General features: G+C 35.7%; 1 protein-coding gene across 3 annotated transcripts in view; it reads left to right on the top strand.

Moving 5' to 3' along the window:
* The window catches only part of CDH7 (cadherin 7), a 190,210-nt gene that overhangs the window by 129,105 nt on the left and 40,576 nt on the right, over window positions 1-20,529 (top strand). For 2 of the 3 annotated variants that reach the window (XM_019937195.2, XM_073790799.1), the window contains 2 exons: window positions 3,749-3,916; window positions 6,415-6,602. In XM_019937195.2, the coding sequence (XP_019792754.1) occupies window positions 3,749-3,916; window positions 6,415-6,602 (356 nt within the window). Of the gene's footprint in view, window positions 1-3,748; window positions 3,917-5,208; window positions 5,316-6,414; window positions 6,603-20,529 lie in introns of those variants that run through there. The other variant, XM_033837830.2, reaches the window with a different exon arrangement.

Genomic DNA, 20,529 nt, shown 5'->3' on the forward strand with positions numbered 1-20,529 from the left:
CCCTTCATGCACGTTCCATCCTGTGGCATGGCTCATGGTGTAGAGGACTCTCACTCCTGTCAGGGCTTCCTCAGGACATCCTCTCACAAGAGTGAGGGGATGTAACGACAGTCCCTTCCTCAGCGACTCTTTATTTGATGCCAGCTCTGTAATCCTTTGATGATCCAGAAGCTTCCATCTCTACTATTGTTGGCTCTTCTCCATGTTTTTATGGTTCTGTTATATGCTTCACTTAGAGGTAGAGAAACCAAATAATACAAGTCTTAGACAGAAAGTTTAGAAAAGAATACAAACTTATTGGAAGAGATTCACCTGTACATCTAATGTATCTTGAACCCGACAGCATGAATAGCCCAGCCCTGTGTTACCTGACTGATGTGGTTGCCTAGACTCCTGGGACTAATCCGGAGCTTCAGAATGGACTTCAGAAATGTACACATCTGAATTCTTAAGGAGATTCCATGATAACAGAATATGCTTTAAAAAGCAAAACAAAACATTGATGGCGAGTAGGAGATAAGAAAATTATCTGAAAATTTATTCCCATACCAAAAACTAGACAGTTTTTGCATAATACTAGTGATAAATTGATGTTTCATACACAATACTTTTTTGTGGACATGGATTATAAAAAGTTCTGGGTTACTGGTCAGATGTACATCTATAGAAAAATGATTATTCAGAAAGCCAAAAATCGGAGCCAGTCTCTTTTCTAAAGAGTTACAGGATATATTCTTCTCATCATAAGTGGCTTAAAATTATTGACTATTAAAATTAAATATTATCCTCTCCCATGAAAACCTCACAGAACTGTAAGGTTATGATTAGGCAAGACTGGCCTTTACCACATCAGAGACATAGTAAAAACAGTTTCTGTGTGTGTGTGTGTGTGTGTGTGTGTGTGTGTGTGTGTGTGTCTCTATATAATATACAGCAAAATGCAGATCAAATCCAACGTATGAGAATTCTTTTCCAAATGTATACAGTTGATACTCAAAAGTAAAAAGCTAGCAAAAGCCATAGAACTAGAAATCTATTATGTTTGAATGTTCTTATTTAAATTCACTTCTCTCCCAGTTATTTCATTCTTGTAAAAAATATGTTTAATAATTGAGGTATTTGGAAATTACCTTTGCCACCTGCATTTCTTTGCAAACTTTGTGATGATTTTTGCTTTGGAGGAGTGTTATATATAGGCTCATTCGTAAAGAGACAATTAGATGTGTGCAAAATTAAGTGAGTAACTTTTACTACCACACTTCTCCCCTGATAATTCTGTTTTCTTTCAAATAACGCTGCTGAGCAAAACCATGAGAAGATGAGGCGGCTGTGTTTTCTTTGCTGATTAGCTGAGATGTTATGGACCTCTCTCCATCATAATACATGTGCAAGGGTACAAACTCACTTACACATGTTGATTTTGGAAGGAAAATGAGAGATGAATAAAAATTAAAACTGAATGAGTAAGAAATTTTGCTAGAACTTCACTAATATTTGATCTATATGAAATGCACCATTAGTTAAATATTCAAGATTGTCAATGCTCAATGTATAAAAAAGTATTACAAGTAAAGATGATTAACATCAAAGAGAAAAGGGAAGGTTGGGGGGGGTGGAGGGGGAGGGAGAGAGATGTAAGTCCCAGAACTCTTAGACAAAGATTGTTATGCTTGGTAACAGCGTGTCTTACTGAGGTCAGTACTCAATGCCTTATATATTAGAGTTAAGGGAAGTATTGAAGAACAGACATGAAATGTTCATAGAATCATTATGGCCCTAAGAAGAATATTTATGTCTCAGACAATTATCAATGAACCAAATGGGTATATGACTATGTTTCTTTTGATTGTCATTTTGATGTTTCAGAGATTAACTATAAGCAGTGTGTAGGTAACCGAAAGAATTCAGTGAAAGGGTTACTTAGACCTTGTATTGCTGTGCTTGTAGCAACAGCGTCCAGTATAGTGTATTAGAATAAGTGATTGTTAAAACAACAGCAATAACAACAAATGGCCTACTCAAAGAAGTATAATTTAAATGCTTAAAATACTGATATATTGTTGGGGTGTATATGTGTATATGTGTATGTATTTGATAGCTACTGCTTAGAACTAAGTAACAATAAGGTTGCTTAAGATGGTGTGAGTGTTACTCAGCTTGGAATCTTGAGAACCAGTAACATATTGTTTAAGTTATTCTTAAACTATTGAAAGATTTTCTCATCTCTTCCCCACTCCTAGAATATTTACGGAACTGTAGAATATTGTGAAGAATAGGGAAGGCCTGATATAGTATAATGTGGGCTTGTAACTTATACTTAAGGCTGAAATATAACACACACAGACCATTTTTACATGTGTCCATGGAAGAATCAGCATTTAAACAATTTAAATTGGCAGCTTTTAAAAAACATTTTATAAATTTGGAGGATATAAAAACATTTTTATGCTGAACATGAGGGAAAAAAACATTTATCCCAACTTGTTTACAATTATGTTCTCCCAAAGAATCATCCTTTATCAAACAGCCCAGTTTTGCCCCTGAGAAGTCCGTGATACCAGAGTTCCTGTTCCTCACATCTGAGTCATTGGGGATTTAAATTCTGACTTAAACTCTAAAAGTTAGAATCTGTTTAATAAAATGATTAGACATTTTTCAAACAAAGTCGATAAAAGTGTTCTAGGTAGGTAGGTAAGATGTCTTCATTGGAAATGATGGAAGTACAGGAAATGATTAAGTAGGATTCTAGACTCCTTCTGGTATCTAATTAGCAAAGATGGCCTCGTATTGCTAGTTTCGAGATCTGTACAGGGCAATATTGAATACATAGGTTTTCATTTGACATAATCTCTATGTGCATATACTAAGTATATTATATTAAGTATATAATGTCATTTTATATATTTACATATAGCGTAAACGAAATTCTATCTCATAAACATACTATTACCTAAACTATTTATGTAATAAATAGTTATTAATATAAAACCACTAATTTAGTGCAGCAGTGATTATTGAGTCAAGCTTTCCTACCAAGCAACATGAAGTTCTGAAATCAATTTTTCATACCTCTGAAGTCTTAAAGGCTATCCATATTAAATGCAATTGTTTCGAAAGAAACAGTACAACACATCAGTATTTTTAGTGTCTTGATTTCCATTAACACAGTCATTCTCATCTATAGTACTTTTTCTCAGACCTTTAGATACAGCATAAAGTCATCCAGCAGCATAGTTTGGAATGGTGTTTTGTTTATTAAACATACATAACTCTCATTCCTTTTATTTATGGAATAGTTATTTTGCTGGAAAAGAGGTAGTAGCTGGAAGAGAGTTAGGGACCATAGCTGAAAGGTTTGTGGTGATTTCACATCACTGGGAATTAAGTTGCTGGAGAGGGTGAAAGAGAAAAAGAGAGGTTCATTGTCATATACTTGTACAGGCCACTGCCCATTCTTCTAGAGGAGTATATTTTATTTATTATAAGTTGGTATTTCCTGAGCCATACATTTCCATAAAATCTAAAGATAATCCTCTCTCTCCACCTTTCTGCATTACAGCGTTTTCTGTGTTTGTGATGTTGTATATCATTACTATATCCCTTTGGCCTTTAATATGCATTGCAATTATTAAAAGGAAAGAAACAAAAGGCAACAACTCAAGAGCTATTTTCTACCTATATCAGTGTTCTTCGCTAGTATAAATGCAGTGATTCATGATGCATTTTACTGGGATTTGAAATTTTACAGGAGTCATCAAGACCGCCCTTCCAAACATGGATAGAGAGGCTAAAGACCAGTATTTGCTTGTTATTCAGGCAAAGGATATGGTTGGTCAAAACGGAGGACTCTCTGGAACCACGTCGGTCACCGTGACCCTAACTGATGTCAACGACAACCCGCCTCGCTTTCCTCGAAGTAAGCTGTTCTGTTGCACGTTGCAAGCACATTCGTTTTCCTTGCCAGATTATAAAAATGTCTTTAAAAAGGAGTTTTTCCAAATACTTCTCAAACAAATAATTATCTTAACTACACTCTCCCCCAGTTTTAGCAGAGACATGACTTTTAATTCAGTAATATGGAATAATAAGGGTATTGAAAATAATTAGAAGTAATTGTATCTTTGTATTACTTCTATCTTAAATATAATATGCTTTTTCTTTTGTTCACACTTTGAATACTAGAGTTATGAAGTTTGTTTATGCATTAATCTTTTTATTCAAAGACATGCTACTCTTTACATTCTGTCAGTTATGAGGTTGTTGCCAATTAGTAACATTTAAATACGCTTCGTGAATTCTCTACGCTAAAAATATTGCTTTATTTTTAAAGATAAAAATAAGAGTCCTGAACTTCACTTTTCATTCCACACTTTTTTTTAACCAGTTCGTGTACCTTGAACATTCCTTCTGCTACCTACCACATCTTTTTAACGCAAACGCTCAGCATTTCAAAAGAAATCAGTCCAAAGAACCAGAAAACTGCATTCCCTCAATTTAGTTTCTTTGACCAAAGTGGCTTTTGTTTTAAACAAGAGGAAAAAAATAATTTCTTTAGGTAGAGCGGTCCTGATTGTAAAAAAGCATTTCATCTCACTCTCTTTTAGTTGCCTTTTTTCTGCTTTTTTTGTAAATGTGTGTGGTATTTCTTTAAATACTCAAGAAAATAAGGAAATCATACAAACTACAATGTTTTTAAATGCTCGTCTGATAGAAATAGGGAACTGAGCTCCCTTATGAACAGACCTTAAAGCTAATAATGTTAAACAAGTACACTTTCTTTGCAAGTATGAGTGCCACCATGTTTTCCTTCAAATACTGCTTCTTTAGATGTTTTATTTTACATATTTTTAATATTTATATTGTTGTACAACAGACATTTCAATACCTCCTGGCAAAATAAAGAAAATTACACTAACTTTAACATTAAAAAAAAAGAACCTATCCTTAATTGTGTCCTTGATGGCTTACAATGGGGAGGAGAGGAGGATTGAAGAATAAACAAAACAAAACAAAACAATTAATGCGATTATATTTGGCTAATAATAGAATTAGCTGTTTCTCTTTAACTATAGTGATAAGAATTGACACTTAAAATCTTGTGGTTTCAGTTGTCATGATTTGATAGGATAGAGCATGGATTTTCTAGCTTACTAGATACTCCCCTACTTATTAAAGTGAAGGAAGCCAAAAATATGTCATTAGATTTTTCATTTTGGCTGAGATTTTTCTCTACCATTTAGTTACTATTCTAACCTTGAAATTTTTGGATTTTCCTAAGGACACTTGTAGATATGTGAGAGGGTCGCTCAAAAATAGTAAGTATGTGCTGTAATCATTTTTTAAAATCAGTAACAATTTATAAAATGTAGAAAATTGCAAAAGCAATCATTCTTAGCCAAGAATGTGGTCCCTTCGTATGGATACATTTTCCTTTCTCTGTTTCAAAGAGAATCCTTTCTTTTCTCCTCATAAGAAAGTGCAAATGCACCACTGTTAGCAGCCAGAAGGAAATGGAAAAGGGGGGAGGAAGCAGGAAAAAGTAGATGACTAGAGGAAAACGGTGAAGGGACGTTTCCTAGTTTCAAAGGTGAAGGGGTGTTTCCTAGTTTCAAAGGGATGGTTGACGTACTTCATCTGCCTCCCAAACTGGCTTTTTAAAATTTTTATTTATTTATTTTTGAGGGGAGGAGTAGGGGGGAGTTGAGGGATGGTGAAGAGTTTTTACAAAAGAAAGTTTAAAAAAGTTACTATTCTTCTTTGGCTTCTCTCTCCTCCTGTTCAAATAACATTGCCTCTGCTCTTGTACCATTGTGCCCCAATCAGTTCTACATCCAGCTCACACAAATCATTCTTATCCTTGGTAAATTTATGAGCTAAAAGAAGACTAATACTGACTTTCATCAGCTTCCTTGTCCAGTTTTCTGAAACTTTTGCAGCAAAAGATACTATTACGGAAATTCCAACATTGAGTAATCAGAACTATTTAGGCTTTTTTTGCCCATTCGAGGCCTAAGCTATACTATTTTAATTTTTTAATATTCAATATTTGTATTAATTGCATTTTAATTCTTTATAGTCAATACTCAATGTTAAGTGTATTTATAATTATTTGAAATTTATCTTTACTATTAAAAGTAGCATATTTCTCAGCACTAGAAATACCGGAATAGAGGATCTCCTCATGCCTTTCCCCAGGCCATCTGTTTCTGCTCTTACTTATTATTATCTAATTATTTCCATGAAACTTCTTGAGGCTGCATGAAATTTGTCATTTTCCTCTTATTGCTTTGTTATCTCCTTTTTCAAAAAATAAAAACAAATTAAGCAAAGATGGTGCAAAATAGCCGAATAATTAAATTTTTATTGGTTAGTTTGGTGTAAGGTTTTGTTCATTTCTTGTTTTTAATTTCACAGGGTCGTACCAGTATAACGTCCCAGAGTCATTGCCGGTGGCTTCCGTTGTGGCCAGAATTAAAGCTGCCGATGCAGACATAGGAGCTAATGCTGAAATGGAATACAGAATTGTGGATGGTGATGGATTCGGGATTTTCAAGATTTCTGTTGACAAAGATTCACAGGAAGGAATCATTACTATACAGAAGGTAATATTTATTTTTGTTTCCTGTGAAGGTACTATCATAGAGATTATTGAGAAAACTTGTCTGCTCTGATGGAAGAACGTGCTAGACACATTGAATGGCTTTATGGGACCATTGTTATTTTAATTTTAGGAAAAAATGCCGTGCATTTATCTTTACGTGTCGGGATTGTAGAGAAAATTGAGTAACGTGTAATTACACTCTATCAGTTCTATTCTCTGAGCAAACCCACAGCTCTTATCTAAGCTCTGTAATAGAAAAGCATACTGGCAAATGTGCCGTTTTAAATGACCTGCTTGGTGAGATGAATATTTTTTTTAATTAATTTTTATTGGAGTATAGTTGCTTTACAATGTTGTGTTAGTTTCTGCTGTACAGCGAAGTGAGTCAGCTATATGTATACATATATCCCCTCTTTTTTGGATTTCCTTCCCATTTAGGTCACCACAGAGCATTGCGTAGAGTACCCTGTGCTATACAGTAGGTTCTCATTAGTTATCTATTTTATACATAGAGTGTACATATGTCAATCCCAATCTCAACTCATCCCCCCACCGAATATTCTTCTTTGTTGACTATTTTAGTAATGAAACCCTAAAATCATCCAAAAGCCTTTGTAAGCAACTAGACAAGCACTCCACATACATGAAAATAATATAAACTTGGAACTAGAAACTGAAATGTTATAGACTAGCTACATTATCAGCCATTCCTTTTTAATATTTATATTAACTGAAGTATTTGAAAAATTTATATAAACAGAGCTGGAAAGTTGTGAAGCATATCATAATCCCTTAAAAAATATGTGCAAAAGAGATTTAAAAAAATCTTTATAATCCAAAATAAAGACTGTTTGCCACATTAGCTCCCAACACTGGTTAGATATGGGGGAAAGTGAGCTGTTAACTCCCTTTGATCTGTATAGATGTGATCCTTGACAAATGTTAAATTAAAAAAAAAAAATCAAAAGGAATTGTTCCAGAATATAGTCTTATTTTCTCAAATGTTTGAAATACTAAAAATTAAAACATATATGAAAATACCCACACTCAAGATACTGGGATTTTATGCCAGTGTAACAATCCAGGTGTATAACTCTGTAATTAACACTCGTCAATAATTAACACATCAATAAAGAAAGTTATATTTTAGTTGTTATAGGAGAACATATGTTCGATTTCAGGCCAATGGGCAAAACATTTCTGCAATTATTTCCAGTGGACAGCTGCTGTTTTAGCTCAGCTGGTAACAATCTGTCTAAAAAAGTTTTAATAAGTAGGCGAGGCCAACTCCTGGTAAAATGTTTTGTTTTGTTGTCTAAAATAAAAGGAATGCACTAAGGTGCAATGCTGCTCAAAGATTTCAGAGATTCATCTGAAATCAATCTCATATTCCAGAAGTTTTAAATATATATTGAAATTATTTTATTGAACACATGTATATTTCATATAATGAGACAGCATAAATCATTGAAGAAATATATAAATACAAATATATATGTATTTGATATGAGATATTTGATTCAGTAATAGAAAAAATTGTATACTCAGTTCCTTGATATTATTTCTAGAAGTTTTAGAGAATTGTTTAAAAAAAAGCTATAAGAAAACTGGATAAAATGCATTTAATCTCACAGCATAAAACTCATTAAAAAAACTACAAGGTAAAAATTAATGATAACTTACAATGATATAAAAGTCACATAAATAATTATTACTACTGTTCTAGGTAGTGGTTAATATCTGCTAGGATTTATCTTGAGTAATTTAAAGCCTTCTTACTTAATTCTCAAATCTCATGAAGGTATAATTAAGTACAGTGAACATATGGAATCATTATAGAATGTCCAACAAAAGAAAAAATGGTTAAATAATTTTTGATATTTCCAAATTGTAGACTCTTGTACATCATCAAAATGATGTGGTGACATTGTCTTAGCATATTAACTAATATGGGAAATGATTGTATAAAATATTACATGAAAAAAGCAGTATCCAAAATTTTACAGACCCTTTGTTTCAAATTTTCATTTATATAGAATAAAAATTGTAGGAAAATGTTAAAATGATAACAGTAATTGTTTCTGGATCTTCACTGTTTTTCAATATATAATATGCATTTGTTATTATAATTACAATGTTACTAGATTCATAAGAATATTATTCAATGACCAAACCAAAATATATTTCATTAACAGCCTGTTTGATCTACTTTTAGTATTGATGAAAACTCTTGTCCAAATGCAGAAATATGTCACAGAGATGTCAGTCACTAGACTGAAATTTAATGTGTTGTTGAAGCTTTCTCAGGTTGTCCTCTGTCTAATGAATTAAGATTCAAAAACATTCCAAATCCTATAAGCATTTAGATTAATGGATTTAAAAAATTTTTGATACTAGAGATTTCTACCCATGCACAGCTAAGTGAGTGATATTTGTACCTAATAAATGCCCAATAATTGGTAATTAAAAATTTATCAATCTGTCATTATATGGGAAGTTAGCTAAATGTTTCAATAATTTCTTATGCTAAATATGAGATCAAAATTGTGTTATTTTCTGTTTAAATTATTGACAACGAAAAATAAGTTTTATTTTCTCCAGTGGCTTCTAATAGATGAATACTGTCTAATTTTTATTGTTTCTCCTCCTTTGTTTTCTTATATAATGTCAGTGATGGCCTTTGGATAATTAAGCACACTCAGTGTACAGGAAAATCTTGAGAGACAATGATGGTGGAAAATTTTACAATTTTACTGTTGTGGCGTAAATAACCAGTAAAATGTTTAACATTTAATGAAGAGAATCTTGTTCACTTTGAACTCTGTAAAGCATAGAACCAAGTCGGATAATATCTACATAGAAATAAGTGGAAATAACACCTCTTAGTTTTCTTCACGCTGAAAATCTTTAGTGTTAGCAAATGTTGCTTCACGCTTTCCTCCTACCCTTTCTCCACACACTCCTGCATAAATAATAGATATCGAGGTAATTACATGGTATACATCAGCCTAATTCTGATTTCCAAAGCTCCCTCTACCCACAGACTCCTTTTTAAAAATTATAGTTTTGCATTTTCTGCTCATATATTCCAATGCCTAACCAACCCAACACAGAGTTCTTACCGATATTGAAATAAACATAAAAAGTGGCTTCTCTAAGAGTTAATTAAAAATAGTGGAAATGATATATTGGGTTGGCCAAAAAGTTTGTTTGGGTTTTTCTGTAACATCTCACGGAAAAACCCAAGTGAACTTTTTGGCCAACCCAATATTTACTTTGCAGTTCAAGCTTTAGTGATCAGTGAATTTTTTTCACTTGAAAAACTTGCTTATGGTATTAGAGGTTAATCTAGTTTTTAGATGAAAAAGTACTGTTACTTTGTAATATTTTAATTTTTGATAAGTTTTTTATTTATTCAAAAATGCAATTCACATTTTATGTGCAGTGACTACACCTAGAACTGTACCTTAGTATTAGTTTTGTATTAATCCAGGGCTTCTCCTGTTTCAAAACCTCAAATAAGGCTCATATTCCAACTCCTTACATGGACATCTAAGAGCTAGTTTTGGACCCCTAGAATTATTTAGACTTATATTTACCAGATACATATCCCACTATTCCTAGTTTTATTCAAAGATCTAGAGTAGACACTAAGCCACTTTTAATTCCTAGAAGCAACATAAATTTTCTTCTCGGTCTTCAAACGTTCCCTCCTGCAGGACTCACTTATGCTCCGCTCCTGTGCCCACTTACTGTTGCTCTGTGTTTTTTTTTTTTTTTTTTTCTGTACGCGGGCCTCTTACTGTTGTGGCCTCTCCCGTTGCGGAGCACAGGCTCCGGACGCGCAGGCTCAGCGGCCATGGCTCACGGGCCCGGACGCTCCGCGGCATGTGGGATCTTCCCGGACCGGGGCACGAACCCGTGTTCCCTGCATCGGCAGGCGGACTCTCAACCCCTGCGCCACCAGGGAAGCCCTGTTGCTCATCTTTTAAGACTGGAATATTGCTCCCATTCTTCCTTCTTTAAACCAAATAATTAAACAGGGGAAGTAAAATTGTCTGTACCACAATTTGTTTTTCTTGATCAAGGAAGGGTGTGTGTGCACGCATGTGTTTCCCTTCAATGTTGGGAGCTGGTCTAGTAAAAATGTATTACCATGGTTTTTTCATAAATTTAGCTGTGGTCCCAAAGATTTGGGCAAATATCTAAGTCTCTGTAGAAGTGTCCGAGAGAGCCCAAGCCCCATTTGCCAGCCTACTGGTTGGTCCCACCTAGTCTCTCAAAGATTTGAACATGACCTGAGAAAGGAGTTGCAAAGTAGATGGATAATGCTATTCTCCAGGTAGACAGGGGAAGGGAGACTTTCTTATGGAGGTAACCACCTGTGCAGAGCTTTGTCATATGAGATAGCACGTTAAGCTCAGAGAACTAGAAATAGGGCCATTTTACTGGAGCACAGTGTGGGAGGAGGGGATGCTGGCATGAGATGAGGCAATGTAAGTGAATGGGCTCTTTATGCCTCCTTCGCAAGGCCACTGTTACATATATGTACAGTGCTTTGCAAATGAGAGTGGATTACAAATAATAAATATTAAAAGGTATTTTACTTTCAGCTACAATAAAATATGCTATGGAATAGAAAATTATATTTGCTATTTTCTCTTGAACCCTTATTGTTGGGACTGTGATAATTCTAATTCAAAGCATTTCTTTTCAACGCACTGAATTTTAATGATATTTATTTAAACATTTATTTAAAATATTATCACTTTCCTGGCTACAGTCAAGTAGCACACCTTTTTTACTGTTAAGTTTAAAGCCTTAAAGTCTTTTCTGGTTTCTTTTCTTGTCCCTTCTTGATCCATAACAGATCTTGTCTCTTTGTTTCGTGTTTTTTCCTACTCTCTTTGGCATTACCCTAAGATTGGTTATCATTGCTTCACTCCAAAACTATTTTCATTGTTCCTGAGCTTTTTAATTTTTAAATCTATCCTTTTTTTAAAGAAATTGCTGTTCAAAACTCAACACTATTTTTATTATTCCAACTAGTTTGAAAAGAAGCTACTTTATACTAAGATTAAGACAGAGTGATACAACAAATTGAAAGGAAGTGGTAAAAATCATCAACGAGGTTATAGATTTAGAAAATTCTAAAAATTTATTGAAAAATTATTAGAATTAAGGAGGGCTTTCAGTAATGAGAACTACAGAAGTAAGTTACAAATCAGTAGCTCCGTTATAGCTCATGAGAACATGTGTATGAGCTCTGGTCTTCAATCCAACCGTACGGCTTCAGCCCACTAGAAGTTGTGTGTGGAATATCCATCCCTCTTGTCCGTTTCCCTAAACCTTCCATCTTAAAGCAGTGTGATCTCACAAAGGCAACCTTTATTCCCAAATCCAAGTGCTTTTCCATCATGAAGCCAACAGTATCTTGATTCTCAATTTCAGAAGAGTGTCTTTGTTTACATTTTTTTTTTAACTAAACTCTCTTTGGAGTGTTTTTCTCAGAATGAAGGAAGTCCTTTCTGAAGATTTGCTGATTCCCTCTGTTAAGAACTAACAACTACTTACGACACTCAAGGACAGGGTTTTGATTTTCAGTTCTACTTATCAAAATTTCAGTAAATGGGGGTCTATATTCCATTCCAGCTAAAACGTTTCCAGAGACCCCTCCGAGTTGAGCAGAGTCTGAGAAAACATATATGAGTCCCATAAATTCAGTATTCTTTTTATGACCAGATAATAGGAGAATCATTTGTGAAATCTAGAATGGATTTCTGAATCTGAGTCACAAGAGCATTCTGATTAAAACTAAGAAGTTCTGAAAGAAGACAAATGAAGCCTTCTTCCATTGTTCTCAGAATATTTTAAAATTTTCACTGAGATAAACTAGAGAATGCTATGGACAGTCCATAAATATGAACCATTTGTTCATAGGTTTTCCAGGCTCTCCTGACTATAGGAAAACCTTTACAACCAGGCACTGCTAAGATGTTGATGAGCTTTTTGTTAAAGACCTAAGTATATTTGTTCTGATGATGTGTGTCTCAGAGTATTACTTCACATTTGGATAATAGAGTTCCTATGTCCATTTAGATAGTCATTTCTATTGGAATTAAGTTATTTTGTACCTGTGAACCATGCTTGATAATCAGCTGAACTTATTTTCTCTCTACTCTATAGTATAATAAAACTTTAGTCCGTTGCTTTTTCATAAACAATGCACTGTCATGGTTATAATGAGATTTATTCCAGTTTGAGCAAATTATTATCATATTTTGAAACATCTACATATGCTATACTTGCATAGGGTGAACTTGGGAGCAGGGAGAGAAGAACAGAAAAACAATCTTTTTCTAAAACATATGCTAGAAAAAGAAAAAGAAGTACAGAATTGTAAAAAGTTATCTTCAGGTATGCTATTCTTGCTCCAATGTCTTATATAGAAATATAAATTCTGCATATGACCAAATATGCAGAATCCACAAGGCTAAAGATTTGTATAGATGTTACCATAGAATTATTTTTTCAGAATTCAATTATCCTTTCTATACATTAAGAATAGACATGCTGGGTTCCCTGGTGGCGCAGTGGTTGAGAGTCCACCTGCCGATGCAGGGGACACGGGTTCGTGCCCCGGTCCAGGAAGATCCCACATGCCGCGGAGCGGCTGGGCCCATGAGCCATGGCCGCTGAGCCTGCGCGTCCGGAGCCTGTGCTCCGCAACGGGAGAGGCCACAATGGTGAGAGGCCCGCGTAACGAAAAAAAAAAAATTCACCAAGCATAAACATAAGTATTATCCCATGTGAGTGAAAACTGTGTCTTTCTTTCTACCTAGAATTCTTTCTGTTTACATTTCCCCATCATAATTTACAATGTAGGAAATTCTATTTTTCCTTTGAGGTATGGCAGTCTTATCTTTAACGTACTTCAGTTTTCAATGTAAGACCTCAGTTGGGATTACCTATGGAATTGTGCTTCTCTAAAATACTACATAGAGTTACAGTACAGTAAAAAATGAGCATTTTTCAAAATGCATTTCCTATGAAGGATAAGTACACACCCATTTTCTAGCACGGGGATGACTTGTACGGTGGCTGATATCATACTGTCAAATAACATATTTAAGCTTCTTCAGGCCCATTCTTGGCTGTGCTATCTTCATAATCTCATTTTCCATACCCTAAAATAAGGTTGAATGGAGTCAAAACCATCAAATAATAGAGCATTGTTGGGGAGGTATTGATAACATGGCCTCCATTCCCTGTGGGAGAGGAAGGGTTAGAATATGCCACATCCTGTCAAACTTCCACTCAGCTGCACAGATTTCTGAGCTCTGGGTTTGCTGTCTTGTTATTGAGACGCGTCCTTTGTCTGCTGCTTGCGGTAATTCCCAGAGTCAAGTGTGTATTTCCGTATTTCATAAATGCTGTTGATGTGTGGTAGAGGAAAATGAAACCCACAACATTTCCAATTTATTTTTCTTCTTTTCATTACGTTTTTTTCTTTCAAAGATGTTGTTTAAGTAATCCTGCCGCTGTGGATGCACATTTCTCAAAATGGAGGAAAGATATGTGTCTCCTTGACTGTGAAAAAGCATACATTTTGGATTTTAGTTTTAGATTAATACAATAACTCTAATTTAGTGAACATCTGAATTTCAGATTATATTTTCCAATTTGTTCACCCATTGTTACTGTGTATATATAAGTGGATCCTAACATCGTCTTAATCATCTTGCACATGGGTGCATGTGTATAGACTGTTTTCTACATATTTTGAGTATAATAAACGAGTATAAATTTACTCGTTTTCGAATAGTCAAGATTAGAGATGAATTTAGGGTCTTAAAAAAATAAGATAGCAACACTCTTTGAAGAAAGTTGATCAAAGAGACTAAGACCCTGTTCCTTAGGAGTATTTTCCATTTTCTTTGATTTGGGCAGTTATCAGAGCAATCTTCTCAGAATATGTGTATGTCAAAGACATATTCCAGTGAGCCCTTCATGGTTTTTTGTTTCATTTTGTTTTGTTTCGCTTAGTACAAGTCACAGATAATGCACAGTTTTCCTTATTTCTGTCTTTTTCCATGGTGTGTTGTTTCCTAGATTAGTTTCAATGGGTAGGATTCCAAGAAAGAGATATTTAAGAAGTAGATAAGAGGGGATTTAGTGATTACCTAAGGAAAATTGGGGAGAGAATTTAAGGATAAAACTAATGATTCTAGTATGAGTAGCTAGATGAAAAATGTGCTGTTCCTTTAGAATGGGAGTGTGGAGGTGATTAAAATGGTTTGGAATATATTTGCATTACCTGTGATATCTAGGTAACTATTTCTAGAAGGTCATGAATGAGGGTTTATAGCTTAGAGGAGAGATCTAGAGTACAAACTTAGGTTTGGGGGTCATAGCGTATGCGTGGCAATTAAACTGAAAGGGACGACTGAGAACATCATAGAGCATGCGTATAAAAGGAGGGAAAGAATGCTTTAGACATTACTTGGTGAAACTGACAAATTTAAGTTAGGGCAGAGAAAGATTCAGAAAAGGCAATTTACTGTATTCTTCCAGGATTAAGATATATTAAGAGAATTTAAAAATAACTGATCAACAAAGCAAATAAAAAATTCATATTTAGATCAATAAAAAGAATTGCATATATTGTCGGTAGAGGGAGGGGATCGATGGATCCTGGAATCTATGTTATATAGTAAAGACAGGACATAACCAATAAGGGAATGATGAGAGTCAAAGGCCTGGAGTTCAAGGAAATTTCCACGTCTAGATCTGATCTCTCTGCCACTAGTTCATTTGGTCATTTCAAGTCTGTTTTGGTTCATTTTCCCTGGATGTGCAGCTGTCACATGTCAGAAAGTGAAGTCACCCACTTTTATTCTCTTCCTCTTTGTGATTGTATCAGCTGCTACCTAACAAGTCATCCCAAAGCTGGTGCTTTAAAACATTATTTCTTTAGGACATGATTTCATGGGTCAGCAGTTTGGTGGGGCCTCAGCAGGGTGGTCTTACGAGGGCTCACACATGGGTCAGAGGTCAGCTACTCGTGAGCTTGGTGGACCTGCCTCTGTAGAGGTGGCTGTCTGTCTGCTGGAATGACAAGAGAGGCTGGAAGTGTGCCTTCCAGCAGCCGGCAGCTAACCTGGCTTTGTTCCATGAATGGCAAGAACAAAAGCTCCGTGGTCTCCTGAAGCTGATTTCCGGAACCGACACAACATCACTTCCACCACATTATATTGATCGAAGCAAGACCAGGTGACCCAGATTCAAGGAGTGATCGGGGGGAAATACATGAAGAGAGAGGAGCTATAAAATATTGTGGATACTGTGAAAGAAGAAAAAAGATTTTGGGTCCCAGGTCTGCTCCAGAGAAACTAAAAAACCTTCAGGTTACATTTACATGAAGTGGCAAAGGTAAGGGTGAATCTCAGATTAGCTGACTTCCACTTGAATCTCCTCTCCACTGTCAGCATTACTCACAGAGTAACTGTGTGGATCAAGATTAATTAATAGTTGCCGCTATTTTATAAAGGTCCCCAGGAAAACATAAACTAAACTGTCTTTGGGTCATAATCTGGATTCAGCTTCCCTGAAAATGATCGAGACCCTTTCATGGAAGTTCCTGGTCCAGTTAGTAGTGCATGCTGGGAAATATGGACCTCAGCACAGTAAGGGAATCAATCTGAGCTATACTGTGAACCAGGTTTTTGATGCTAGGCAGGAATATAGTCATTTGCAAGGCTTGTTTTCTACCTTCTGCTTATAGAATCCAAACAGCCTACCTAAATTCACTCTTAGAACTATAACCTGCGCAGGGTAAGGACTATATAAATGTGCATTGTTCATGGGAAATACGTTTAGCCGTCTATGGTACCGCCTCTTTGTAGACAAGTGCAATTAGCAGTTTGAAATGTGTGTGCATTTAGTTGGTGGTCATAGAATTTTTTTAAAAAAATTGTTACAAAATGGAGATGTGTTAGGAGACCTGCTTGAATTGCTTTTTAAAAAATATTCAGTGATCTTTATATCTAGGTTAAAATGTTAACGTAAGTACTCTTGGAGGTCAGAGGGCACTCGTGGAGCTAGATAATGGAAATAATATTTCCTGATATTAGTATCCTTATTTTATTCCTAATAGCTTTAGATAATTTAATGTCTTAGACTTAAACATTTCTGCAGTTACTCATAAACCGGACCCTTTCTCAGGGTCCCAGTTTACCTGTAGAGCACCAGATACTTTCTATGTAGTGGAAGTGATCTTTGCAAAATGTGAATGTTTGTATCAAGCACCTGAGAAGCAGCTGTGTTAAACTATGGGTTTTTTTGAAAGTTAAAATAATGACTCATAAAAATGTACAATGGACATGGAGACGCCCAGTAAGTTTTTACTGCTTATTCTAAATTTGCTTTTACTCATTTTGCTATTTTTCAAATAATTTATTCTTAGATTTTTTTTTTCTTTCTTCATTCAGCAGTCAGTCAATCTCTGTCCTATCTAAGACAGTTGTTACACTTGTAACAACTGGTAACCTACCTACCTACCTGTGTAAGATTATACATTTGGCTTCTCTCATAGATCTCAAAGCCTACCACAGTGAGACAGACATGAAAGGGTCAGTCCCTTGTAGAGGACACCCACAGAGCTGGCGAAACTTCCAGAGGTCTTCTCCCCCTTCACACCTGAGCCTCTCTGAGGGCATCAATGTGGACCATTCTATACATAATTATTACATATATATATATATAACAATTATGTGTGTGTGTATATATATATATATAACAATTTAGAACACATCTTTCTCTTCCCTTCTTCCCTATAAAAAAATAACCTGTTGCCCAAATCTGGATATAGGTTTTGTGATTCACACAAATTTCAAGACAGGTAAAAGCTGCATGCTGCTGATAAAATCACTTGTAGCTGTGAAAGCAAAAGTGTCACTGGACAGAGTTAAACAAGTAAGACAGACCTCAAGGATGTTGCAGTTAGGAGAGAGAGATGAGAATTCAGTGTAAACTCAACGCAGGTGAAACAAAGGAGAATTTTTTAAGAGCTGGAGTGTGTGTGTGTGTGTGTGTGTGTGTGTGTGTGTGTGTGTGTGTGTAAAATGGGGGCAGGGGTGTAGGTGACACTGTGTTTGCTTTACCCAAAGGAAAAGTAAATTTTCTTGTATTTTCATGATAGCAGGTAGTTTTGTAACTTGGAGCAAGACTCTTGCTGAAGATTGGTTCTAAGAAAAGGGAGGTCAGGGGCCTAGAGTCAGGAAGAAGCCTGTCTACGTTTAGTCAAGCTGACAGAGATAATAAGGCCTTCTTGGGCATAACCCAGGAACAGGGAGAAATAAAGGCAGTAGTGCAGTTGTGCATAATAATGGCGTTTTTTGCTTTTGGAAAGTACTTAGGGAACAACTTTAGAATTCTTATTGTATATAAATGTACAAAATTGTTCTTTGCTGAGATACCTTGTCCAAGGTTGTAGATTACATCTAAGGTTCTGGGTAAGTAGATTTATTTGGAATAAATTAATCATAAAGGGAAAGTTATGATTGTGGGTTCTTTTCCATTGGTACAATTACATTTAAGCCCATTTACGTAGGAAAAATGATTTATATTGATTTGATCAAGTAGGGAGGATATTGAAAGCAACAGAGTATATGCTTTGATCCCAAAGACAGCTAGAAGCTCCAGAGAAAGAAATGCTTTTAAAGATGATGAATGTCTCAGTTCTTTTTGTACAAAATCAGTATTAAACATAAGACACTATATACATAGTCTCAACGTGTACACACACACACACACACACACACACACACACACACACACACACACACACACACACACACACACACACACACACACACACACACACACACACACACACACACCAGCCCCAGTGGTACCCTGCCGTGGTTACAGGAACAGAAGGAAGAATTTCCTGAATGATGTAACTTGGATCAGTCCCTGAAACATCAACAACAGCATTGGCCCAAAGTACAAGATCTAAAGGAGGTCATTGAGCTTAACAAGAGCGTGTTTGGCTATAGACCAGAAGGCGAGCTATATGCAGAAAGAAAAATGCAGTGTAATGATTTTATTAAATGAATTCAAGATGATATTTTAACTTAGGTTTTTACTATTGAGGAAGTTAAAAATGGCAGGGGAGAACTGATGAGTCTCCACTGTTTATGATAGTTAATTGTTTTGAATGTAACAGATGACTATTATAAACTGACTTTGCCAAAGATATAGGCCGAGGTGTCATGGGGGAAACAGAAGAGAAAGACATAATCCTTACTTTCCATTTGATTTGCTCATAATCTAGCCGGAAATCATGGCGCTAATAATAGTATAGTAGTAACAGCAAATGCTTATACAGTAATTACTCTGTGTCCATGACTGTTCCAGCTGCTTTAAATTTATAAATAATTAACAGCAACCCTACTTACTTGGTGAGGTAGGCAGATACCTAGAGGTGATAATGCCATGCACCATGCGTCCCTAATTGCTCTTAGAGTTTGAACAACGCCTGCTTGTTCTAGCAGAAACGGCATGGGTGGTGGACAGATGTGGCTTGGAATTCACGTAGTGTGTCTGCCCCTAAGTACACAGAAAATTTTGGGCTTTCGCTGGAGCTCTTTGCTATTTAGTTTCAATAATACCAACCTTCTTCTGTCTTTTAAAATGCACATTAAAGATGTGTGTAAAACTGTTTTTTGGAGTTAGCTCTCTATAAATATAAAGAAGTTTTAGTTTTAGGTGAGGGGATTATGAGATCACTCATAAAGGAGAAAAGAGCTGGTCTCCAAAAGATTTCAGTAAGAAAAATGGCAGACAAAGTTATATGAGAAGGAGGGAGCAGCAGGTGATACAAACTAGAAGGGACAAAGTATGCTGTTTATAGTGAATAGTTCATTTTAATTGTAGTAAAAAGAAAAGGTGGGAGGAAGAGGGGTGAACCTCTGATCTGGAAAGAGAAGCATATTATTTGGGGCTCCTTAGACCACGGATTGGCAAACAACTGCCTGCCTGTCTCCGGACAGCTCAAGAGCTAAGGATGGTTTTACATTTTTAAGTGACTGAAAAAAATTTTAAAAAAGGATACGTGAAAGTTAGATAGAATTCAGCAGACTTCCGTGTCTGTAAACGCAGTGTTACTGGCACACAGCCAAGCTAGTCCATTTACCTGTGGCCGAGGACATGGTGCCTGCAGCCTAAAGATTTACTATCTGGTCTTTACAGGAAAATTTTGCTGACCCCTGTCTTAGTTATAATGCTTACTGTTTCAGTCCTAAAGTTCAGCATCCTTTGATGGCAGTACATTTCAACAACCCTATTTGACAGCTTAGGAAAGAGTATGTCCAACAAGCTGCTTTCTCTTTCAGCATCTCTGACATAGATGTCACTTGACAGATGAAAAAGCGACTTCTCTGTGGCATCCCTAGTTGGGGTCAAAGTGACAATAATTGGTTTCAGGTTCTTTAATAATCCTACATATTTATTTTCTTGTGAGCTGCAGCTTGAACTGTGTTTTGGTCACATTTCCAAATATATCTAGTCTCCCATGCTACGTAGTTTGAAGTATTGAATAGAATCTGTTTAGACATTACCCTTCTCTCCTTCCCTTTCCTTCTTCTTTGTCTTTCCCCAGTTATTATTTTAACTTCTTTCGCCGAGTATAACCTTGCTCATTAAATCTAATAGTTACGGAATGGATTGCTTTTGTAGAAATCAATAAGAAAGAGAAACAGGAATTAACATTTTATGGCAAAAGCCTTTTCTTCAATTTGCTTGACAGTCCTATCCGTCACACCACACCCTTCTTTGCAAACTAGTCTGGCTGATTCCGGTTTGCTCTGAAAATCATTTTGTGTGGCACTTCCTTCCGTCTGGAACCTTGATTCCTAGGCTTTCAT

This window comes from Tursiops truncatus, chromosome 13 (genome assembly GCF_011762595.2).
Source record: "Tursiops truncatus isolate mTurTru1 chromosome 13, mTurTru1.mat.Y, whole genome shotgun sequence".
Classification (NCBI taxonomy): domain Eukaryota; kingdom Metazoa; phylum Chordata; class Mammalia; order Artiodactyla; family Delphinidae; genus Tursiops; species Tursiops truncatus.